The sequence below is a fragment of the Aphelocoma coerulescens genome, chromosome 5, assembly GCF_041296385.1.
Source record: "Aphelocoma coerulescens isolate FSJ_1873_10779 chromosome 5, UR_Acoe_1.0, whole genome shotgun sequence".
Classification (NCBI taxonomy): Eukaryota; Metazoa; Chordata; class Aves; order Passeriformes; family Corvidae; genus Aphelocoma; species Aphelocoma coerulescens.
In genome coordinates, this window is record NC_091019.1 from 55,495,560 (window position 1) to 55,520,889 (window position 25,330).

General features: G+C 46.5%; 1 protein-coding gene and 1 long non-coding RNA gene across 2 annotated transcripts in view; one reads left to right on the top strand and one right to left on the bottom strand.

The window, feature by feature from the left end:
• The window catches only part of CCDC85C (coiled-coil domain containing 85C), a 110,002-nt gene extending 90,349 nt beyond the window's left edge, over window positions 1-19,653 (bottom strand). Inside the window, exon 1 of the mRNA XM_069018233.1 lies at window positions 18,545-19,653. Coding sequence (XP_068874334.1) covers window positions 18,545-19,256 — 712 coding nt within the window. The 5' untranslated portion in view covers window positions 19,257-19,653. The remainder of the gene's footprint in view (window positions 1-18,544) is intronic.
• Window positions 19,654-19,864: 211 nt separating this feature from the next.
• Window positions 19,865-24,263, top strand: LOC138110873 (uncharacterized). Its single transcript, XR_011151130.1, has 3 exons — window positions 19,865-20,174; window positions 20,341-20,888; window positions 24,069-24,263. It is a non-coding gene; the product is annotated as an uncharacterized lncRNA (long non-coding RNA).
• Window positions 24,264-25,330: the final 1,067 nt, after the last annotated feature.

Here is a 25,330-nt window from a genome sequence, read left to right on the forward strand (position 1 = left end):
AGACAAGACAGATGCCAACCAGGAGAGTCCAGGACAAGGGAGTTTGCAGTGGCTCTGAGAGGCAGATTTCCAAGCCATGGATTTAAAAGTTAGGGCTGCATGGGCTTGTCTGGATTTGCAGAGTGAATCTGCCAAACACTCCAATGCATATATTTGTAGCACAGCCCAAGATCTGCGTACGATCCAACTGGAGGTTCCCACATTGTGCTTACAGGATGGCACCAAGCAGCAGGTCTCTGCAGCATGCCATGAGGCCAAAGCTCCTCAAAGAGCAGTCCTTGGAGGAAATCCAAAAACAGAGCATACCACAGCATCATACTTGCTGTGCTGTTTTAGCCCTTGGCCTATGGTGATTCGTCTTTGTCTTCAACCTCTGACATTTTCCACCACCATTCATGCAGACACATTACTAGGATTCAGTCACAGACTAATACACCCACCATGGATCAATCACCACAGGCCAAACCCACCTAAGACACTCTCCTGGATCAAAGGAAAGGGAGGCCACGTCTAAAAGAAGACTACAAAAACTCAGAATAGCACCAGGAACAGCCTCAGATGGAAAAAATGAAACATGGAAGAGCTTGTTTCCCTCTTAAACACTCCACAAGTCACTTTGAGCTGTAGCTTGCACCTTTATTTTTGTCAGAAAGGAGCAATCCTTACTCAGTATGAATACTCTTGACCAGCCATTCCAAATGTTCAGCTGGGTTTGAAGTCACCAGTTGCATGACTCTGTGTCCAGTTCCACACTTTCAGTGCCTGCCTCCCTGCCCCAGCATCCCCCACAGCAGGGGCTGATCAGAACCTGCCCCAGAGCCAGGTCACTCAGAAACTCCCTCTCATTGTCTGCAGTCACTGCAGCTCACTCTGCCCGAACAGGCGCTCAGTCTGCATCAGCATCCCTGGCTTCAATGCCTGGAATTAGACTCTGCAGATTAGGCAACGTGCTGAGGCTTATCTCTGTGTCTAATCACTAATAAAGTTGCAACCTGGTGCATTTGTACTGTATTAGGTCTCGCTCGACAACACGGACTTTAAAGGTCATCGGCCTCCTCCAGTCCCTGCCAGGGTTACTGCAGCGGGTGCCGGTGGGTCCCGGTGGGTCCCGCTCCCTCCGACCGGCCACCACCAGCAGAAATCCAATTACGGGCACAATGGTCCCAGCCCGGCAAGGCTCCCGGGCCCCTCAGCCCTCCCGCCCCGGCGCCCTCTCCACAATGCCGGCTTTTGTCTCAGCCTCGCTATTGTTTGGGATTCTCTCGCATCCCTGGACACGGGATAAAGAGCCGTGTTTGGAGAGATGTTTATGAATGAGGTCTCCGAGCACAGGGGTGCAGCAACACAGGGCTTGACCGTGGACAAAAAAGGTCATGGTTTATAAAAGCCACGTTGAAGAGAAATCGTTAAAGATGTAATATGCAATAGCCAGGGACAAAAAGTTACAGGCAAACAGAAAATAAGAAGTAAAATCCCAGTCCTTTCAAAGCCAAGGAAAGTTTTGCCACAGACCTCAGTGCAGTCAAGGTGTCTCCCAAAATATCTATACTAAATAAAATACCTAGCAGATTCCATTGCTTTAGGGCACAGTTTTGAAAAGATTTTACATTGTGTTGCTTTCCAAAGCAGGAAAAAAATTATTTTGATTTAATGCTTTCTGATTAAAAATGTAGCAGGCAATGGCAGTAAACAGTAAAATATGGGCCAAAGAAACTAGGTGGAAAATATCAGCTAATAAAAATCTAAATCATCCTTCTAGTGTCAGAGAAAATACTCTATTCTGATCTTGAGCTGGTGTAATGAATATGCTACACTAAATTCATCAAGAGGAAAGACCTACACCGCTTTAAGAGGTGTAGGAGTTACAAGGGTCTTCACAACTAACAACATTACAAGACCAGGTCAGTTCTGCAATGCAAATCTCTGAGAGCTCAGGCAAAGTTAAGCAAAACTTCTGAAACACCTTCAGCACAACAGCTCCATGAGTCTTGCTAGCAGCCAAAAGCCACCTTCCCTCACACATCCAGGCCTGCCAGGGACAAAGCCACCCGCAAACCCCATCCGTCAGATGGCAAAGCGCCTCTTTGTGAGGCTCTGCTGAGCAGAGGAAGATAGTAATATTGTGAAACCTTTCTGGACTACAAAGAGTAGAAGCAGACATATAATTGCATTCAATGAAACATCATATGGTAATGAGCAGCAATGGAATAGCCAAGTATAAATCTCCCATTCAGTAGAGTGTCACATGTATAAATCTATTTACCAAGGATTACTCTGTAGCTCCTACCATAATAAGTCTTCAGGAAAATGCCTTATGCACCACTAACGGAGCAAGAATTTGGGAAAGCAGGCAAGCTATTCTTCATAAGGAGTACTGGTAACCAGCCAACCTGAGAGTTTGTTAAAAAGATATTAATTGTGCTCTCCTCATTTGGTGTGTTTGTTTGGGTGCTTGGGAGGATAAAGTTGATTTTTTTTTTTCTTTTTTTTTAAATGCAAGAACATCAATATACATAGACCATAGTACTAAGCTGAAGTCAAGGGGTACAAACCAAAAAAAAAAAATGGTACTAAGACAAAATCCAGAGCCAATGTCCACTCACTGAAGGAACTACAAAGGCTCCTTTGATTTTATATGATGTACCACACTGCAATTCATAGGATCATAGAATTATTAAATAATTTAAGTTGGAAAAGATCCTCAAATATCATTGAGTTCAACCATTAATCCAGCACTGCCAAGTCCACCACTAAACCTTATTCCCAGCTGCCACATCTACACGTCTTTTAAGTACCTCCAGGGATGCCACCTTTACCACTTCCTTGGGCAGCCTGTTCCAGTGACTGACAACCCTTTTGCTGAAGAAATCTTTCCTAATATCCAAACTCAACCTCTCCTGGTAAAACTTGAGACCGTTTCCTCGTGTCCTATTCCTTGTTGTCTAGAAGTGACCAGCCTCCACCTTGTTCCAACCTCCTTTCAGGTAGCTGTAGAGAGCAACAAGGTCCCCCCTGAGCCTCCTTTTCCCCAGGTCCCTCAGCTACTCCTCATCAGACTGAATGGTATTCTGGCCTAGTTTCTCGTCAATGGAAATGTTTTATGTAGGTTAATCCCAGATAAATAACTGTTTTCTTGCATTATCTAGATCTTCCACTACACATTACGGGGTGTATTAGAAAGATTAAGCACTGTACAGTCAACTAAGAGCCTCTCTACAGGATGCTCCTGCCCCCAGCTCTGCAAGGATGCCACGTCACATGCTGAAATATCCCGTGTATCTGCATGACTTGCCAAAACCTCTTGCTAATCACCTGCGGTTTCTATCTGTAGCCATGTGCAAACAGTTTCAGGAAAGCCTTTGTTCTGTGCTGAAGAGCTAAGGCTAAGCTGCGTTCCAGAAGTAGCCAGATAAGGAAGAAGTCACATGCCAATATAGCATTTAGTATACCAGAATCAGATGAAAACCACAGTCCGGTCATAAGGAACAGGCAACTGCTTTAATGGCACTTGATTCAGTGACACTGACTTCAGCTCTGAAGTGCAGCAACACACTGAACACAATTTCACAAAAGAAAGACATGGACCTGTTGGAGCAGGTGCAGACAAGAGACACAGAAATGATCAGAGGGCTGAAACATCTCTCCAAGAGGAAAAGCTGAGAGACTTGAGGTTGTTTAGGCTGGAGAAGAAAAGGCTCCTGGGAGACCTCATTGTGGCCTTTAGTACTTAAAAGGGGATTATAAGACAGATGGGACAAAATTTTTATTAGGGCCTTTTTGGATACAACAAGGGATAATGGTAATGGTTTTAAATTAAAAGAGGGTAGATTTAGGTTAGATCTAAGGAAGACATTTTTTACAATGAGGGTGGTAAAACACTGCCACAGGTTGCCCAGAGAGGTGGTGGATGCCCCATCCCTAGAAATGTCAGCTTGGATGGAGCTTTGAGCAACCTGATGTGATTGAAGTTGTCCCTGCTTATTGTGGGGGATGGATTAGATGACCTCTAAAGGTCCCTTCCAACCCAGACTATTCTATGATTCTATGAGACCAGAAATGCTGCTAATTCTAACAAATACATCATGAAGATCACCACCTCCACATCTAGAACTTTACAGACTCTTTGCTGGGATCCTCACTGGTCTCCAGTCCATGAAAAAGCAGTGAGATTTGGGAGCAGTTTTTTTCAGGTTAGGGGTGTGAAAGCATTATGTGAAATGAGGGACTAAAGAGGGACTAAAGAGGGGCTAAAGAGGGACTTATCCCTCTAGAGCTGTCTTTAAAGCATGTGTCACCGAACACTGAACTCACACACAAAAAATTTATAACATTTATCTACAATCCACACGGTGCTCATGTTGCAGAATATCCTACTACATAAATATGTAGAAATAATGCAGACATTCTGGGATGAACATCTGAAGAAGCTGCTAAGGAAAAATCTGTGTGTACCCATTGCAGTGTTTGATCCCACCTACTTTGCAAGGCATTTTTCACAGGCATCACTCTCACTGCCCTTTGACACGGGCAATTATCTGCTCCCAATCCTTCTGACCTCACATTCCTTACCCACCTGCAACTTCCATGTAAAGATAACAGAAGTTTGAATTCACATTAACTAAGTCTCTTTGTTCTGGGCAAAGAAACAATATTCATAATGCCCAATCTGATTTCATTCCAGTAGAGGATTAGTTTCAATCTCTGCTGCTGTAGAACAAAAAGGCAAGCAAGAAATTATCACCAAATAATTACAATGCTTTATGCTTTACAAAGGACACCCAGAGGTTTGCAAAATAACCCAACCCCTTTTCTGGAATGAATCTGCAGTAAATTTCTGAGCATGCCTCAGACACACTTAGGAAGCCTACAGAGTCCTGCAGAGAAGGCCCAGGACTGAGGGTCGGCAGATGAAAGCTCTGCTGCCTGCTCTTTGCATGCTTAGGCTAGTCAACATCCAAACTATAAAAAAAGGGGAATAATGCTACTTCTCAGGCTTATAAATATGCTATGAGGCCAAACTCATTAGCGTTTACAAAGCACTCCTAGACTCCTTGTCTGGAAGGAGTTATACAACCATAAAGTATTATTCATGCTGTTCTGAGGCAGAAAAGTACATATTACTGCAAATCCAGCAGTAGCTCTTCATGCACCATTAGGGTTTACTACACTGTCTTAATCTAATCATCAGCATTTCAGAACCCAGATCTGTCATTCGAAACATACAGATCAGAATTCATCATTGAATAACCAACTGGGTCAACAATATACAGCACAGGACACACATGCCCTTTTTTCCTCATATCACACATCTACAACTGAACCATTTGCATTTTCAAAACCTCAACATTATTGGTTTTCCTGCCATATTGCATCATGTCTAGTCAGGATTTTAACAGGTTCAAAACTCAGATTCTAGATCTGTTGGCACATTTTTAAAAAGCTGATATGGGAAGGAGTGCAACAGTTAGGGTCTACACCTCTTCCAGCATTTATCAAGGAAACCAGTTCCTTCAGGCAACTTTTTGTGCCCATTATTATTCTGAGATCTCCTTTGCTTGTAATTCTGAAAATGTATTCATAACTAGTGGTACACTTGCTTTTGACTTGCTGATCAAAATACAATCTTTATAGCTCCAGGCACCATCATCAATGCTGAGCTGGAGGGAGTTCAATCCAGTTCAACGAAATCAGCTGTTAAAAATAACAGCTAGCTCCCAAACCACATCTCTGCAGTGATTTACTCCATTCCCTCCTTCGGCTGCTGCCACATCCCTTTGTAGTGGTCTTCAACCCCATCTTGAGCTAGGCAGGCAGCTCTTGCTGCCCACTCCTCACACACTGAGACCATCTCCCCCCAGCTCAGCCCAAGGGCTGCATTAGAGGTTCATCTGAGCTCGACAGAAGTTCTCCCCCCAGCTGCCCCCTTGCTCCCTACCTTCCTGAAGCAGCTCCAGGAAGTCAGCACCTCCATGGCTCCCCATGCTAGGACACATACTCCATGCTGCCCAGCCCCTCCCTCCAGCTCTACAGATGTTGTTTTCAACAGAAGAAACCTGTCTCTTTGTGCATAACACAGTTTTGGTTTAAATCCAGATATGGAACCTCTCCTTTAAAAAAAAAGATCAAATTCAAATATCGCCAACCTTGAACATAACAGAGTCAGAGAGTTTTACTTTTTAGACAACATTCCTTTTACAGGGGCAATTCCAAGGCTTTCCCAAAAATACTGTGTTTCCTTCACTTTGAACTGCTAAATAAAAAAAAACTTAAAAGGACAGTCCTGTAATTTTTATCCAAATAACACAGATTGGAGCACAGGACAGCAGATCTTCCATTGGAAACCTTCTCTGTCCAACCTTGCCAAAATGCTGTAACAAGAAGAAAGAAAAAATAGAAGCCTTTCCAACAACTGCATCAGCTGCTGTTTACATGATCCATCCCTCTTTTTGCAGGTCTCTGAGCAGACTTGTCTCCACAGATGTGGGATCAGAAAACTTGTTGGACCTATGCTGTTATGGATAGAGGGCATTTACAGTCTGGAGCAATGCTTTCTCAAGAACACAGCCCCATGGCCAAGAAAATTAGCTAGTCACCTCAGCCACTTCCAAGAGTGAAGCCTGCATCACTCTCAGAACATTTAATACTCTGAAAATGCTGAGCACCTGTGCTTTGAACAGAAGATGCCCTTCAGTATCCCTGGTGGACCCACAAAGACACAGATGATCTGGATCACTTGCCACTGTGCAAGCTCTTGACCTGCTGCTACAGAGCCAAAGCAGGACTCTGACCTGCACATGCCACCTCTACCAACACTCCTGCCCTCAGCTCTCACTTGTGTTAAGCAGCAGATGCTACTGAGTTACAAAATGCTCCCTTATTTCTTGGAAAAAAAAAACCTCACAACAACAAAACACACCAAAGTGAACAAAAACATAGCTTTACTTTTGAGCACAGATTAAACAACATTGGTGTTCAGAAGGCTGTATTTTAAAAGAACAAATTTCCAGAGGAACTTAATTATGTTCCTAGGGTTAACAGAAGGATTTGTGTGATCCAGTTTCTCTCTCTTACTACGCTGCAAGTGAGGAGTGTGACTGAATACAACACTTCACTTAACCCCATAGGATCTCACCCACCATTTTGAATAATTAGAGAGCATTCATTTGGGATGATCCTTTCTCTTTGCCTCTCTGCTGTTTAGCTTTACATAGAGAAAATATTTAGTGTATAAGGCAAACAACAAACAGGAATAAAATTAGTCCTTTCAAACTGAGACGTTGCTTAACTTAATTGAAAAGAGAGAAAGCAGAAGCTCACAATGCATGGCTAGTCATAAAATGTCACTTTTTTGAGGTTCATACTCCAGTAATTATCTTTATACAAAGAACAGTGACTCATAAATCTGTTTTTTCACTAAAAATTTGCACAAAAAAGTCCAAAATAAAAGAAGTCCCCTCCCCTTCTTTTCTTGGTCAACTTGAGGCTGAAACATGGTCTTTATGAGCTGTGGGAGTGGAAAGTCATTAGGGCTTCAATTCCAAATGAAAATTAAGGCTTTTAACTTCCCATACTACTGACACTGACAACCTTTCATACATAATTGCCTAGGAAGAGTTACTGCGGTCTTGTCACCCTCCTAACGTGTCAGTGATACGCTGACAAATAGATCCTCCCTCCCAATTCCACCACGCAAATGGAAATAAAAGCCCATGTGGTTAAGAAAGTCTGAGTTCACACCCAAGAGTGACTTTGATGACTTTTCAGTCAGGACTCGTTAGGAGTTACCGAATTACCAGCACCAGAAATAAAGCAACCAAGGGATCAGGTAAGAATTTAACTGGAAAGAGGAAGGGCGCCTTCAGCAATTACAGCAAAGACACCACTGCTTTGCAGTGACACGGGGAGCAACGTGACAAGAAGGACCCTTCTGCCTCACAGCTGTGATTCTTCACCTCAGCCAAAACTGCACTAGGCTGACAATAAACTTCATTTTAAATACACATATATAACATGATACTCAACTGAGCAACATAGATGGGATGAGCTGAAATAACAAATGCTGTGCCCACTCTCTGAAAGATATCAAGGTAACATGTCGCTGTCACAGCAGCAGCATCTTCTTTCTGCACTTGTCTGTGTCTGTAGAGAGGCAAACACTGCTTTTTATCTAATTTTGCTCATCTTCTCATTTGGGAGAATTATTATTTGACAAGTTTCTGGTTTATTGCAGTTGGCTGGAGACTGACCACACTTCATCATCCTGTGGTTCCAAGAAGTATATACAATACAGAGGGAAGCGACCCAACATGTAAAGTGCTTTTATCCCAGTAAAGCTGAAACAGGATTTGAAGCAACTCCAAATCTGTGAATTAGCAATGTGTGGAGTTACTATAAAGACTTCTCCTTCCTTGCTAGTTCAGTATAAGTCAAAACTTGTTTGTTATCACTGGTATCATAGCAATGGTCAGAGGCCCCATTTGAGGTAAGGGTCTAATTCTGTTGAGCACTGTATGAGCATGTTATCAATGACCCAACAAACCACAAAAAACTTGGAGAAGACAAAGGAAATATATTATCCTGGTTGCACAAAAGGACAACCACAAATCACATAATTTAGCTAAGACTACATCAGAAAGCTATGTAACAATGTGACAGCACTCCAAATCTGAGTCCCAGTTCAGTGCTCTAACTTGCAGAACCATCCATCCTTTTGTTATTTTAAAGCTTACATCTAAAACAATATAGCCTTAACTAACATCATGAAAAGAGGACTGCATTTTGTTACAAGAGGTCAGGAGACAAGCATGGGAGACTTCCAAAGAAACTGCTCAGAATCCAGGAAGCAAACAGCTGCACCAAAACCTCGAGAAGAACAACTTTCAGAAGATGGTTGAATACACTCACACACATGCAGCTGCATCCACATGGCCTGGAGAACAGAGCTGCAAAAATCATGATTGCTCCTGAGGTGGAAACTGCAGCCACTCCAGAAGAGAAGATCTCCACAAATAAGGCATATAATATCATGCTTCAGGACATCAAAGAGGAATGAACACATAGGCTTTAAAAATGGATACCTATTTTTAAAAGGTGCTAAATGACAAAAAAGGAAAACACTCTAAATGTTACCAGAATCAAAAGATGGAAAGGCTGCTGCACTGACTGAAATACTCAACTGGTTTGTAGCCTCAAAAATAAACATCACAGAGAAATGAATGAATAATTGAAATAAAGCAAGCAAATGCAGAGGTATTTGTAACAGCAAAGGACAGGTGTATCAGCAGTTTGACCAGGAGTGAATGACTGACTCACTCCCATGCTGGGTTTCAGCTACAATTAGGAAAATGAACAAGAGAACATTTTATCAGAGTTTTTCACAATGTGCCATCGTTGTGCAATGCATGAGCTGCTGGTGAAGATCATATAACCTATAACTATGTATCACATTCAACAGCAAACAAGCTTTTAACTCGGTGGAAAGGGATTAAAAGCTCCATAGATCCAAAGCATAGATCAAAGTTATATTCAGCTGCTGGGAAATAGATAAATATGAGACTGCAAATCCCAGTAAGGGAGATAAGAAAAGGAAACCAAGAAGACAAAAGAATACTGTGCATCACAATAGCCCTTTAAGGTTGTACATAAAAATAAGATTTTCTTAACACCTTTGTTAGGAGCTGGAAAAGATTCAGCATCAACCAAAATTAGTTATTTTTAATTACTAATACTCTGTTAGCATCTGACGATGTTACTCCGGCAGAAAACAGTAGACTTTTAAGTAGATTGTCCTGGAGCCTATTCTATTAGATCCTACTAAAAAGAAGAATTTGGGAAGGGGGGGAGGGGGGAAACAGTGAAAACATCAACACGAAAACGGTAACCAGCAGTAGTCCTCTGACAACACAAAAATCAAGCAGAACATTGCCTAAACAGGACAGATTACTTCTCTTGGAGATTAAAGACACTCTGGATTTCCTTTGAAAAAAATACCGAAGCAAGTGTAAAGAGTCCAAGTCTCAATTTCATTCAAGTCCAACAGTGTCCCACAGTAACTTCACTGGTCACTGAGATGGACCACACCACTGAACAGTGCACGGCCTGATGACAGGAGCACGGTGTCACAGAAGTGGCATTGAAAGGACAAGGCAATATCATTAAGTGTCACAGAGTGAGAGAAATGTACCTTAGCAAGTAAAAAACTGCAGATGAAAGATAGATGCCAGCCCTCCAGAGACTGCTTAGCACTTAGTCAAAAGTCAGAAACCAGGAAACTTGCATTTGTGATGCACAGCAACCTGTCGTCAGATGATCCAGGATGGAAGATGTGGAGAAGAACAAACAAAATCTAGTCAGTCCCACTAGATCAGAGACTGACAGCAAGCCTCCTCCTGCTATTTCCATAGAAATATTACACTTTGGGGACTGGAAATGCTGTAAATCTTTTTTCTTCTTTTTAAAACAATGGTTCAGTTTTGCTGCTCTGCTTTGAGTACTCCTTTTTCCTGCTCCTTTCCTCTTCATGGGTCTTCTACAGCACAAGGACAGAGAAGCAGCTGCTCTGCAGCCTTCCCCACCGCACTTGGGGGCTCTCATTGTCCTGGGAATGCAGGGACAGGTGTCAAACTCCCAGGCATAGACACCCCTGGAGATGGTTTGATCTTACTGTCCTGGAAATGGTTTGAAAGAGCAGCTAAGTATCTCCTCTTGCTTCCTACTCTGAGCCCTACTCCATCCATTTGCTCCTCACACTTCATCTTTCATCTCCCACAGACATTCAGATGCCACTGACCTTCTTATACATGAATGAAGCCTCAGCAGCAGAGGAGTTCGGGATCAAATGGGGGAAAAGGCAGCAGCAAGCAGTCCTGAGTGTCACTGCACAGAGCTGGGGGATGCAGCAAAGTCTGAAGGGCTTTTCAGAGCACTCCAGCTTTGATTGAACTAATTCTGCCAGCAAGCCAGCGTTGACACAACCACAGAAGACAGCTAGCGTGTCACCCTGTGACTGCAGTGTGCAGCTGGCCAAAGCCCTGATGCCATAAGCCCAACACTCACTGACGGTGCTCCCTCTGCTGCAGACAGCCCTCCCACCACAGGCACCCCAGGCAAACAGGAGACATCCCATCCTACAAGCCCATAGGAGAGCCCAGGCAGACAATGAGATAACTCACATCAGATTTAGGACTGCTTCAATCTCACTGCAAGATCCGTGAAGTCTCAAACCCAGTCAAAACTAACCTGTAACCTACTTCACAAGGACTTGAGGTCACAAAGACCCTTTACAGAAGAGTCTCTGAGCAAGGTGAACACTTGGCACCACCACCTTGGAGACATAAGTCAGAACAAGCAATGAGTTCCCTGAGAGGGGCAAAACAGCAAGGCAAAAAACAATTTAAGGGAAGGAAGAATATATATACCTGTATGTTCAGGGGCTAAAGTAACCTGGCATAAATGGTCCTGACCCAGACATGAGTCACTAGAAAAGTGTTCAAAATAACCTGCACAGCAGCCTTCAATTGCCATGGTGATAAATGTTTCCTAATGCCTAAGAGCAGCTGAGTCCTGAACTCCACGCACCTCATTCACTAACAAAAGCTCTCATTATGCTGAAAAAAAAAAAAAATCATGACCAAATTGTGGCCATTTTAAGCCCTCCTCAGATCAAGGGCTGATTTACACACCCTGGTTTCAATGAGGAGTACTGTGCTCACATCACTGCTAATTCAGAAGATGAAGCTGGCTTGCTTTTTGCTTCACAATACAGCAAGCAAGGGGAAGATAGATTCTCTGAGACAGTGTTACTTTTTCTGCCAGGAGTTATCTATTTGCAGAAGTGGGTCAACTTTCTCTTGGTGGACATGTTCGTGTGCGAGTGCCTAGCAGCGCTGCCTGCGCATTTCTGCCCGCTCCGCGTGCAGAGGAACCTCTGCACATAACTATTTATGGCAGCCAAGTGTTTCATGAATTGCAGCAAGTTAACCACAAGGGGATGATGACATTTGGCGACAGGGCAGGATGAATTCTGGCTGGCAGACAAAAAGTCAGGTTAAAAATACAGAATGCAGAAGCAAACCCAGCCAGCTGCAGCTAATTCGCAGGAAAACTGGATGTGCAGCCCCCAGACCTTCCCTGTTCCAGGCGAGCCATGTTGTGTGTTTTGCAGTGGGATGCATTAAGGCCAGCATGTGAGTGTGGAAAGAACATCAGCCTTCTGGGTTCAAGCGTTTTAGCTGTATTTTAAATGGGCTTAGATGTTTTCCATTTGCCTCACTGATGTATACTAGACATTTTTGCCAGTTTAAGCACCTCACCTCCAGCTCACCTACCATCAGCCATTGTCCATGGTTCTGTTCCCAGAGCATCTCTGAAGGGCAGCCCCAGTACAGAAGGATGCTGCAAGGGCAGCCTGGTGGGACAACGTCAGCAGACCCTGCCATGGATATGTCTGTGTGAGATGCAAGCAAGGCCACAGCCATGCCGTGGGACAGATAAAAAGCCCAATGCCTCCCAGGCTACGCCTCCAGTATCCCCAAGGTCACATGGATGCAGTCACCCTTGTCCCCACAAAGTATTAGCCCTTCATCTTTCAGATGCAATGCTTCTGTCAGTGTTGGTATTCACACCCCTCATCTCCACACACACAGAGTGTAACACCTACCAGGGCTGCATTTTGGGTTCCCACGCCTGCCACTTCATTAGATCACCATTTGATTCGATCCTCAGCTTTATTTGATGAAATGTCTCCAGAGGACCAAATCATTTACATGTAACCAACACAGTTTACTTCCCTTATTCTGATTGCTTTCAACAAGACTAAGTGGATAATTCCATCAAAGGCCCATAGAAAATTGTCTTTTAATCAATACAAGTTTTTTTTCCTTCAACAGGACAGCTGAGAATAAGATATGTCTATAGAATATTGAGAGAGGAAAACAAAATTAGAACACATTACCATGGAGAATATATTTCCCGATATGGCCCAATTTTAATTTAAGCATCCTGAAGCTTGTTTTCAGGGACACCAGCTACCCTGAAGTTTGGCAGCCAAGCAGGCTGGCACACAGACAGTGCCCCAGCAAGAAGGCAGGAGGAGGCAATGACAAAGATGCCTCAAATGAAACACTCCATGGAAGTCCTTCAAATGAGTGGCCAATGACTACTGGCTACCAGAAACTCAAGCTGTACCTTACCTCAGCATTGACAAGCCAATTAGCAGAACTCATTGAACTTAGAGCAGAGGTGGAAACCAGTGTTTCTCCAGAGGTCTTACATCTATCTAGTGTACCACCCCAGAGCTGATTTCCTGTCTTAATCACAAGGAGTCTGCATGTAACAGCCTACAGCACCAAAAATACCAACACATTAAAAACAGCAGTATTAAAAAAAGAACATTAAAGCCATTTTCAGAGGATGAAAAGTGCTCTTGATATAAGAAAGAAAGTAATTGGTCAAGTAACCAAACCTGTGCTTAAGCTTGTCAAGAGCCACTGAGCTCTGAGAGGCCTCCAGCACAGAACACAGGACTTTTTCTGACCTGGGCTGCCCGTGCCATATGGGGACTATAAAGAGGTGACATCTGAGTGCTGCTGAGAAAGTTGGTTTCCTCTCTTTCACCAGATCTAGGACACGTGCACTGGAAAAGTGGACAGTGGTCACCACAACACCTGGAACAGGGCTGATCTCATCTGGCTTTAGATGGCTGCCTATGAACGAGCTGACCAGGCTTCTTCCTCACCAGCAGAGAAGGAGCACAACCAGCATACAGTTGTGCTCTCTTCGAAGCAGACATAGTTCACGTAAATCATGACACCAAAGTGCCTTTCTCCACACGGACAAAGGAAGCCCAAGGGAATGCAGATGTTACAGCCTATATCGGAGATAAATTAAATGGGATCGCCCTCATCTTTTGCTTCTGCCCGTGCATATTCTCATCTCAAAGGCCTCATTAATATGCCATAGTAAATAATAAGTATATTGATTATTAATACACTAATAAAAGAAAGTATTTTGGCATAAAGGGTGTGCAAAGAAGAGAAGTAGAGAGTAGCTGCATTACCAATCAATACCAACCCACAGGGAACAGCCATTTCTCTCTGCCACCATTTTAACTGCAATATATTGTACCCTCTAGGTAAATATGTGGACATCTACAAGTGAGAATCAATAGAACTAGAGATCTTCCCACCCCCTCACCCAGAGAGACCATTCTTCTTTCACTGGAGAAGACAGCAACAAGAGGCCACAGATTAACATCTCTGCTACTACAGGCTCTCTGTTGTACCCACAGCTTTTTTCTGGGCCTCTCTGACCACTTTTTAATTGTTGATGTTCTCAATAATTTATTAAAACAAAACATTTTTTAAAAAAAGGTAAAAAAAGATAATTAACACTTCACCCAACTGGAACAAAGTCAGAGACACTGGAAACCACTCAGTCCATTTTGGGAACCTAGAGCAAACAGTTTCAGTGGAAGGTGAAGTTCTAATGACAACTTCAGTTGATGGGCATGAAATAAAACTAAAGCCTGAAAGCTTTGCCTGTATGCACAGGATTTTGTCCCGGGCACATCACTAGTTGAGTCTGTATGCCTCCAGGCTTGCAGATGGATGAACAGTTGTCCCAGTCAGATCTAGATAAGGCTAAAACCAGTGGAAGCCCTTGCCCTGGCCTCAGGGAGCTTTGAGTCACTCCTCCCAATGTTCCCAAATACTACACAGTCCAGGGACATATCCTGTGGTACCTGAGGGTTTTTTCTTCCCCCAGGCCATGTTAATATCAACATCACCAAATGCACCTGCTTTTTTTTTTTTTTTTTATGTTATTCTCTTTTTTTAAACCTAATTCTGTCAGGAGCCAAGCAGCCACTTCGACAGGGCTGTCTAAAGCTGGATGGGCAGAAAGACTGCGTGCACACAGAGATCCACACCATGCACAGAAAGCAAAGCCAAAGCACTCCCAAGAACACACAGTGACTGTGCCTCAATTTCTGTCCTAGGTCTGGGTAGGCTTAGAACTGTGGCGTATCAATACAGAGGCAACTGGCCAGTTCCCGTCACACAGCTTGGAGGTGCCCCTGTCCCACAGCCCAAGTCCCAGTGCACACAGAGAATGGCCATACCTCTTACTTTCAGAACAAGCAGGATTACATGTCAGCTAATATTAGCCATTTTCACGCTATGTTATACTTATTATCTTATCTTCCATGAGTGAATAATCATCAGCTTCCAAAAGCCAACTTGCATAAGTAAATAGACTTCAGAAAAGTGAAGCAAAGGTGGACCACCAGTTGGGTTGAGGTTGTTTTTTATACTTACACCATTTATTCCGAATTCACCTTACAAATCTAGAGTTCATCACCTCACACTGGGTTGGGTCACTGGGGCAAATAAATCAAGCCCTGGTTCAACAACTCACTTCCAAGGATCGCTGAAGAGAAAATGAGAAACGTTTAACCCACTTTTGCTAGCTAAGATTCTATTAAAAATCTACCTTCTGATGAGTGTTTTAACAGCCACCATACTCCTGACTCATTTAGAAAAGCACTTAACAAGTGAAGCTCAATAGATACCACTAGCAGGGGCAGTATAGTTTTGCATTTTCCAGCTCCCAATTTCAGGACTTTCCAGCTTTTCTGTAAGCAAAAAATGCTCTAGCAAGCAGCTCACAAGTAGCAACCTTGCTCCCACCAGCTGCCCAAGGTTTCTGCTGTGTTCTTACTACAGATGCTAAATTCTGCACTGCATCCCTTTCAGCCACCTCCTCTCCCTATGAAAGCACACTGGGCTGTTCATTTCAGTATTAGCTGAGCTGGCCAGGCAGTATCTGTTTCACCCACTGGTTAGTTCTCCAGTGCTTTAAAGACATGAGACAAACAGCAAACCAGATCCAAGCTTATAACCAAACAATGAAGGGCCATGCACTCTCTTTCCTCTGCCTTCCTTCTGTTTTATCCCTGAGGAAAACAACTCACCAAGAAAAGAGTCCAAAGCGGCTGAGATCTCGGCTGCACGCACGGAAGGCAGGGACAGGGGCAGGAGACACGGCAGGATGATCACTGCGGGGCTGCTCCGTGACAGCTCCACCATCCACCTGACTCACTGAAGTGGTTTTTCATGTTCACCTGCTCTTGCCCTGCTCCTCTACACCGTCACAGGCTTAACAGAATTGTTGCTTGGTCCCAGGCAAACACCTCTCCCAGACTTCTTGCTGTCAGTCAAATAAGGGGCCTGATAAGCCCTGCATTTGCATATGTATTGAGAGGCATTTCCAAAGGCACAGTCAGGGAAATGGCCTTGCTGAATACCGATGCTATCTGAGAATGACAACTATTCAAGTCATTTTACAGCTTCACTACCTAAGTGGAGAGATCAGGCTTGTCTACATCTTTACAGGATTATTAGCTTTAAAAGTGCTAATTATATCCGTTGCACCCTCAGAATTGAAGTCGCTCAGGTTCACAGGAAAGAGCTTCAATACTTCCCACAGAGAGCACCTTCCACAGGCACCCCAGAACCAGAAGTCACTAAAACCTAAAGGTCACGTCTGAAATGCTCGAGCCCATACTCCGCCTTTCGATACGGCAAATGAGAAGGGGTGCAAAGGCACACATGGAAACACGTGTGTGCAGAGGCTCTGCCACCCTTCCCTACTCTTACCCTACACAGGGTAGCACATGAGACTCGGCTCTCAGTCCCCTCCAAAAGACGCTGCTGGGTACAGTCCCACACACAGCGCTTGAGGAGGGCAATGAGGACCGAGCTCTGCAAGCAGAGACTGTCCTCTTCCTGCTGACAGGGACGATTTTGAATCCCAGGTGAAGTATCCCACTGTGCCTTCACCCCGGATTTAAAGGACAGCTCTAAGGTATTGGTGATGTTTTGTATACTCAAGAGCCCTGAGTTAACAGAGTAATTCAACTGCCTTTGTCCTATTCAGTTACCAATACCTAAAGGGGACATGGTCTAAGGTTCACAAACCAGAACGGTGAAGCCCTTCTGTCCCAAAACAGCAACAGCACGCTCAGTATCTGTCATGTGCTCTCCAAGCCTCTGTGGAGAGCAATGCTTTATGAAAATAAGCAAGTCACATCAAGAAACTATCTGCAGATTTACAAACCAGATACTTCTGATTTACACAGCTCTAGAAGAGAGAGACTAAAAAATTCCACACCAAATATGTAAAGATGTTTGCTGTACCCTGCACTGTCTGGTGACTGGATCACCCTTGAAACCAGCAATCCCTGACTACTGGGCAAGGTGGCCAGAACTTCTCCAGCTGTGAGTTGAGACACACAGCTGAGGCAACAGGATTGCAAACAGCACATTCATGGATGACCACTTGTGAAATGAGTTGATCAATCCTCCATGCCCTCAGGTCTCTTGGGACATAAAGACTAGCCACAAATCACCAAAAAGAAAAGGACTGCCAAAAGCTCTGGGAGCTGAAAGCATGGTTATCAAGTAAAGACATCCACTGCTGACATCAATCAGAGCCAACCTCTGGGGCTCCATCCCCCTCTGTGTGCTTAGAAGAGGGAAAAGGGCACCCCAATAAGAAAATAGTCCTCTCTGGTTGGAAGAGAGGACTAAGAACACTAAAAGCAGTCTTACATACAAGAATTTTTTAGATTGCTGCCTGGTTTGATTCCTACTGAACCCTCTTGACCACACCACTCCTTCTAGAAGTAACGTATTTGGTCTTGTTGGTTTTGAAAGATTAAGAAAAATCTCCATTTTAAAGACATTTTAATATTATTTTAATGCCTGATCACTATTAGACAACAGGAGAAACTTTGCTTGAATATGAACTGCCAGAGGAAGCTTGGCACAATTTCATTGTGGAGCTTGTTTCTAACTTCAATGACTAGCCTGAACAAAATTGTGAGTACAGCGTCCCTTCGAGAGCAATCTCTTCTCTACAAACAAAACTCTTCTTTCTGAAGCAGAGACAGGGAAAAGCCGAGTTGCACCTCTCAAAAACTGCTGAGCACTTCACAGCCAGCCTGTCCTGTGGAGCTAACAGGTGATGCTCTGTGGGACAAACCTGCATTTTCATCAGATGCTTCCAAGATTTCATCCCATCCTTATCAATCTTATCAAACTAACACACAAACAAGCCAAACATAAACCAAAATATTTAAAGGGGGAGAGAAAGAAGAGGAAGAGTGGGAACACAACCAGTTTATTTAACCCTGAAAACTCAGGCTGGTTTTTGTCAAAAAAGAAACCCAAAACAAACAAAACCTAACACCAACACTGCTGGAAATAAAAGAGGCTCCAACCCGCAGCCCAGGACATTGATAACACAGTCAACACACAGATAACACAGCCCGCACACAGGTGCCCCTCCCCGGCTCCCCGGGGCTGCACTGCCAAAGAGGTCACCAAGGATGGACAGGGTTGGGAACGGCCAGGAGCCCCCTCCCCCGGAGTCCCTCACCCCACGGCCACGAGGGACCGGACATGCCGGGGGAGGTGGCGGGGGCCAGCGACGGGGGGCAGGGGAGGGGGCAGGGGAGGGGGCAGGGGAGGGGGCAGGGGCTCACCATTGAGGCCGTTGGGGATGCTCCGGTGGTGGAGGGGCGCGGACAGATCATCCATAGACCTCCGCATGGCCCCGGCCTTGCTGTCGCCGGCCTTGTGGTGGTGGAGGTGGTGGTGATGGTGGTCGGGGCTGCCCGCGCTGCCCGTGCTGGAGGTGCTGCTCCCGTCCCCCACGTCCCTGGTGGCCGAGCCGCCGTTGAGGTTGGTCAGGCTGGCCTGACTGTCGATGGAGCTCCGCGAGCCGGCCCCGCTCCGCTCCTCGTCCAGCATCAGCACCATCTCCTTCAGCTCCACATTCTCCCGCAGGAGGGTCTCCTGCCTCGCCTCCAGGTCCTTCAGCTTCTGCTGGTACATGCCCACCTCCTTCCACATCACGCTGGCCGTGTGCCTCCCGAAGCGCTGCCATTCCCTTGACAGCTTCTTGCCTTTTTGCCGGTCGTCGTCCAAGAAGCAGCAGAGCTCCCGCAGCTCCTGGTTGTCGTCCTGCAACTTCTGGTTCACCTCCTTCAGCCCGCGGATCTCGTGCAGGTGGAGCTGCAGCCGCCGGTTCACGTCTTTCATCAAGTTGCCGTGTTCCACCATTAAGTTCATCTTTTCATTCTCCACTTTCCTCAGTCTTTTCACCAGCTCTTCCTTGCTCCATCTCAGCATCTCCTCTTCCGAAATTTTGCTCAGGTCCTCTTTAGACCCTTCCAAGGAATTTTTTGCCATCATCTGTGCCTAGGCTGCGTTTGCTCTCACAGGGTAACAAATGGTTCGGGTTGTTCGGATGATTTTGTTCGCCTGATTTCCTAGAACTAAAATTCACTGCAGCATCTCGGGGAAGAAATATTATAGTTCTCCGTTGAGCGTTGGACAAGGAAGAAGAGCAACGCCGGATTGGAAATTCTGCTCCCCCACAGACCCCATAATAATAAAAAGAAAACACAAACCAAAGGAGGAGGGGAAAATGAAATTAAAAAAAGGCGCCCCCCCTGCCCCGGGGGCTGGGGGCGACAGGGAGCCGGGAGCCAAGCGCTGCACTCTCCAAGCGAAGCCTCGGCAGGGATCGGCCAACTTACCCCGGGCAAAACAACTACGCGGCGGCCGCCCCACCGTTCCCGGTCGCTCCGGCCACTTGTCCTCCCGCCCGCCCGCCGCCCGCCGCTGCCCGCCGCGGGGACCGCGCACCGCCGCCGCTGCCCCGCTCCGCCGGTGCTCGCCCGCAGCCCCGGGGCGACGTGGGGCCGAGCCCGGCGCGGTGGCGGCCGATGCCGGTGCGGCGCTGCCGAGGAGCGGTGGGGGAGCCGGCGCCTTCCCGGAATGGCTCAGCCCTCGGGAGGGAGGGAGCGAGGGAGGAGGGGGGCGGCAGCGCCGCGGCTTGGTCCCACCTCCTGCCGGGCAGGGCGGCGCGGCCCTGCCCCAGCCGAGCCCAGCGGCGGGGAAGGAGAGCCGGCTGCTGGCGGCGGAGTGGAGAGAGCCGCGCCGCGCCGAGCCGAGCCGCGCCGAGCCGAGCCGAGCCGCCCCTTGGCCTGCCGGGCTGGGCGCTGGGCGCTGGCCGGGCCCGGTGCGTCGCGCCCGCCGCCGGCTCGGGTTACGGGAGCCGCGGCCGCCGCAGCCAATGCGGGGCCGCCTGGCGCCTTCGAACGGCAGGTACAAAGGGACGGGGCCTCTCCCTCCCTCCCCCCGCCCTCCGCCCGCCCCGCCGTGCCCTGCCGTGCCCTGCCCGCCGCGGCCGTGCCGGCTCGCCGCTGCCCCCCCCGGGGCTTCCACCCCGCTTTTTGCCTCTTTTTTTTCTTTTCCTTTTTTTTTTTAATAGGTTTTCCCGTCTTTTTCTAAAGAAAAGCTACCGGAGAGAGCACCATCCCGGGAAAGGGTGGGGTTGGACAGGCAGGAAAACGCGCCTGCCGGGCGGCCCGGGGAAGCGGCGCCGAAACGGCCCCGGTCCCGCTCTGTGCAGACGCGGGGAGGGACCCGGAGCCACGGGTGGCCGCCTTGGGCCGGGAGCGGAGCGGGATCTCCCGGAGCATCTCCGCTGTTGCCGCCGCCGCCAAGGGCTTTGTCACCGGCCCCGGCCCCGCGCCTCCCTGCCCCGCTGCCCACCCTCCTCCTGGGGTGGCCGCCTTTGTCCCCGGTCCCTCCTGCCTCGGCAGGTTGAAAGAGCTGCCTCCAGCATCCCTAGCACCTCTCCGCTCCTGGGAATGGCATATTCCTTTAGACCTCAGTGGCACGGGAGGAAACGGCCCCAACGTCTCAGATAACGCTTATTCCTCGGTAGAATCTTCCCAGGTTCTGGTCATCCTTACTGCCAGGAGGCTGGCGTGCCAGCCTCAACTTCTGCATACATCGGACAGAACCTAGCAAAGGGTATGGAAAGTTCATAAAGTGAATTTCCTGGGCAACATGTGGGCAGATTTCTTGTATCTTTGCATCGCATTCCCTGTGTTTCAGTCTAATGCACTTTTCCTTGGGTTATGATATCAGTCTGTGGGATGCTTTTTGGCCAGTATCACACTGTAAAAATGAAAGGTGCACCAGGACACCTAACATCCTTAAAAAGCCATGGGGAATTGCCAGCTTTGTGTTCCTTAGGAACCTGAGTAAATGGTTTGACTCCAGGGTTAATCCAGTGCAACGACAGGTTTCTGACCACACTGGAAAGCTGGTCAAGACACCCTCTAGCTATAAAGAGACATCAAATCTGATGCCAGAGCATGGGATGCAGAGCATATGGCCTGTGCATGGAGGGAACATTGGAACAGAGAGAGATGGAGGATTGCAACTTCTGCCTTTTGATGTTATCTTTCTCAGTCTCGGTAAAGCTGCAGTTTCTTCATGGTTTTCTGCACAAGTCTATCATCCTGGGTTTCTGAGCCCAGATATACCCTCAACAAACTAGACAACTGCCTATTCCCTACCACAGCAAAACAGCAGTCCCTCCCTGCTCCTGGAGGAGTTCATTCTCTCCATGGGCGCTGTTGTCCCTTTTCTCCTGAGGAAGCTGTTTATCCCGTTATTATCAAAAGGGTAAGAGGAGCTTAGGACAGAGCACAGACACTGGTTCACTTCATGTGGGATTTGCAGGTGGATTCTTGGTAGCACACAGCACAGACGTGAAGATGTGAAGAGAACAGCTCTCCCCTAGCACAAACCCACACCAGGGTGGTTCCCTAGAGAGGAGGGAATCCCCTTGTACACCCAGTGGTGAGGCCGGTTTGCTCCTTTCAGGGAGCCAGGGGCCACCCAGGACAAGAGCTGTGCTCTGACCTGGGTTCCACCTTGGTGACAGCTCTCCGGAAGGTGTAGTCCTGGCTGTGGCAGGTCAGGCTTTCCTGAGGTTGCCACCTCAGCAGCAGAGTCAGCCCTTAAGACATGGAAACCAGCAGGTGTCCATGCCAAGAGGTCACTGATCCTGGGGTCTGGGACAGACAGGCCATGGCCAGCATAGCATGGCATCAGGCTGTGTCCCATCTCCTGCTTCTCACCACCCTGAGCCACAGCTCATGGCTGCATTGTATCTAGAAGGCACCCAGGCATTTTTTGAGCCAAGCCTTTTATTTACAAGGTTTTAATCATATCCTTCCCCACAGGAAGAGGAAAGTGCTTCTCCCAGACCCTCCCAAGCACTGATCTGACTAGCAGGTCCCTGGCCAGTGGCCGGGGGAAGGAGGAGCAGAGCAGGGGGATATTGCAGAGCAATCGTTCACCACTGGCCAAAGTCGAAAAGAGAGAGAGGCCTCTGGAAGCTGCGTCACAAACACAGGTGAAGCTACCCTGTGGCAGTGCGTGGCCTGGGCAGTTTATTGCTGGGCTTGCGTGATGTTTGCTTCACCACTCTCCCAAGAAAAGCTGTCTTTCCTAGGTGAAACCTGTCAAAGTTTGAGCATTATTGATGCAGAAACTGAGCTCAGCAGTCAGGGGGGCTCCTCAGAGGAAGTGAGGAGATTATTAATATCCACAGAGGATGTCCCTGTGATGATTAAGACTTGCTTTCAGTACTCAGTGAGTATGTCTGTGCTTTTGGAAATGTTAACACCACAGATCCACCCTGATGCTATCCACAAGGGGTTTGCTGTCAGTGCTGCCATTCTGGTGCCCAGGGGGCACCTGTATGCCCAGGAGGTGGCATTGAAGCTGCCAGGTGTGCAGATGGCAACTGGTGTGAGTGACTGTGACCTGAATCAGGTGGACACTATGCATCATGACCTGTACTGCTCCTTAATCTTCTCTTCAAGGTGGACCTTGCAGTGCAGTGTAGAGGAAAATCCCTTCATTTTTGAAAGGCAAGGCAGCAGTGCTAGAGCAGGGGTATCAAAAACTGTCTGTGGCCCAGGTGATCTATGGGCACAGTGGAACCAAGGGCTGGGTTGAGATAAGTTTTTAAATGCTTTGATAGCTTGGAGGGAAAGGAATAGGTCAGTGCACAGTTTTATGATCAATAACAAACCCAGTGCTGCAAAGCACATTTTTAATCAACACAAATAATACATAATGTTGGGGTATTTTTGATGGGTTTGTAGTTTCAGTTTTAGTGAAAAAACCCTGTTTCCCAGTGCTGTTCAGAAGGCATTGTGATTTCCTCCTGCCAATTTAGATGATGTGTAGGAGCAGTTGGTAAACAACACGCTATGGATTCCCTCTTGTTACATCTGGCCATGGGGCCTTCTGCAAGCTGCCAGTGAAAAATTTTTAATATGCATGTTATCTTAAGCTTTTGATGCTCATGTAAGACAGCATCAAAGCCTATACCTTGCATTGAATCAGATGGGCACTTCCACCCTCTTCAGTCAAGGATGAAATTTTAAAGCGAATTGCAGCAAAATAAGAATTTTAGAAAAAAACCAACAAAACAACTACCAGCAACATACTCGGTAAAAATGCTCTTGATGTTAACTCCTGAACTCAGCAGGTGATGCAAAAAATGAATTTGGTCCCTGATGAAACACAGCGATACACAGCTTCATTGAAGTCTTACCAAAGCATTCCCTCTACAGGGATACGTCAGTATTACAGAAGATACCACAGCTCAGAGCTGTGCTGCTGCTTTCCTCCCTACCCCGGAGAAGGGTGGCTCTTCCAAAGCCCGCTCAGAGGTGTAGGAGTGGGCAGAGGAGCAGGATTAATCCCAGTGAGACTCTCCCGGACCCTGGTGTTCTGAGGCAGCCTAAGAAATACACGCCACTGCCTGTGCATCAAGACTGTGATCCAGCTTATGTGTGCTAGGGACCCATTTCGTAGAACACATACTCTGTGAATCATTTACATGGGGTATAAATCATCTGTGGCACTGGTGTTTTCCCATAAATCAGCACCAAGGCCTAATACTTGATTAATGTTTTGAAATAGAGCATCCAGATTGCAACAATGGGAGCTCTCTTTTGTGAGACAAAGCTGTGCGATAACAAAAAATGTGCCATGCTCCAAACTCTGCTATCAAGATAGGCACCTCACTTCCAGCCTGATTAAGGAGTATTTTCAGCCAGAACACTTTTCCAGGTAGCAACGATCTGAAGAACCATCTTGTGTCATTCTTCCTTCTTTTCCCAGATCAGCCGAACCACCCTGTGAAAAGATTTCATGCCTCCATTTGCCCATCTGGCTGAGCAATGAGGAAAACGCAGTCTCTTGGAAGATTATGCAGCACTCCTTAATGCTGGCTTCTGGCAATATAACTGGGCTATCCAGTTCATTCTCTCTCCTTATGAAAATGGTATGTTTTAGTGGAGGATTTCATCTTGTGTCCACGAAGCCTTTTTATTTTGTGCCCTGAAACTGCTAGTAAAATTCTACAATGCACCAACTCGTTTTAAGAATTTCAGGATATTCAGAAAAGGATTATGATTGTAACCAGCAAATTCTTTGCCTTGCCAGAAAAGCAGGTCCTCCAAAAGGCCTAAGTAGTAGCCTCTAAACATTGCTACAAAGAGCAGCATCCAAACTGGAGGCCAGTGGAGATGAAGAGCTGTTCCTTGAAGGAAGGCATGGGAGGTGTGTGTTCTCAAGATGTGCCTCAAATGCTGTTTTCCAGTCCTGTTTTGAAGTGTCCTGCATTCACCCAAGAAGTGCACATTCACGTGTTGGGTGTAGATCTGCTCCATGCAGGCACCCTTACAGGGCTGATGGAGCAATACCAAGTCAGATCTCTTGTCACAGTGGCAGCTACAGAGTAGGCATACGCAGTATGTTTGAGCCAAAAAGAAAAAGTCCATAAAAATCCCCTCACCCACAGTGTTAACTACCACTTCATTTTCATGGAAGTTTATAACCATTTCGTGCAACTCCAGATGTGGAGGTTTTTTCCCTCATCCCTAATCTGTGTGCTGGTAAAGGACTGGAAGCTAAACCCTAAGAAGGAGTAGGCAATGCTGCTCCTACCTGGGAGCTGCAGATGATTGGCATGTCCCAAACACATACATAATAACTGGAGCAAAAAATTTCACTGCTAATTTATTGTGTAGTGGGGATCCAACTTCATTGTGCACTCAGAAGGCTATACACATTATCAGAGCAATTTTTTTTTTAAGTATTAAGAAAAATCTCCGAAATCCACTTACAAGATTTGAATCATCAGGATTGCCACATGCCTGTGAGCTGAGGCCATGTCCTGGGAAGCTGTCACATCCTCCACCATCATCTACCCAAAGAGGAGAGACACTGACACTTTGGAATCAAGTGTGTGCCAAGAAAAAATTTTACAAAAGTTATTCTGAATAGGTAAGAAGTCAATAGCAGGAATAGAGAGACACACCGACAGGATCAGAGTGCTGGCCCCTGTATTGTCTCTGCCAAAGGCAAATACCAGATGCTGA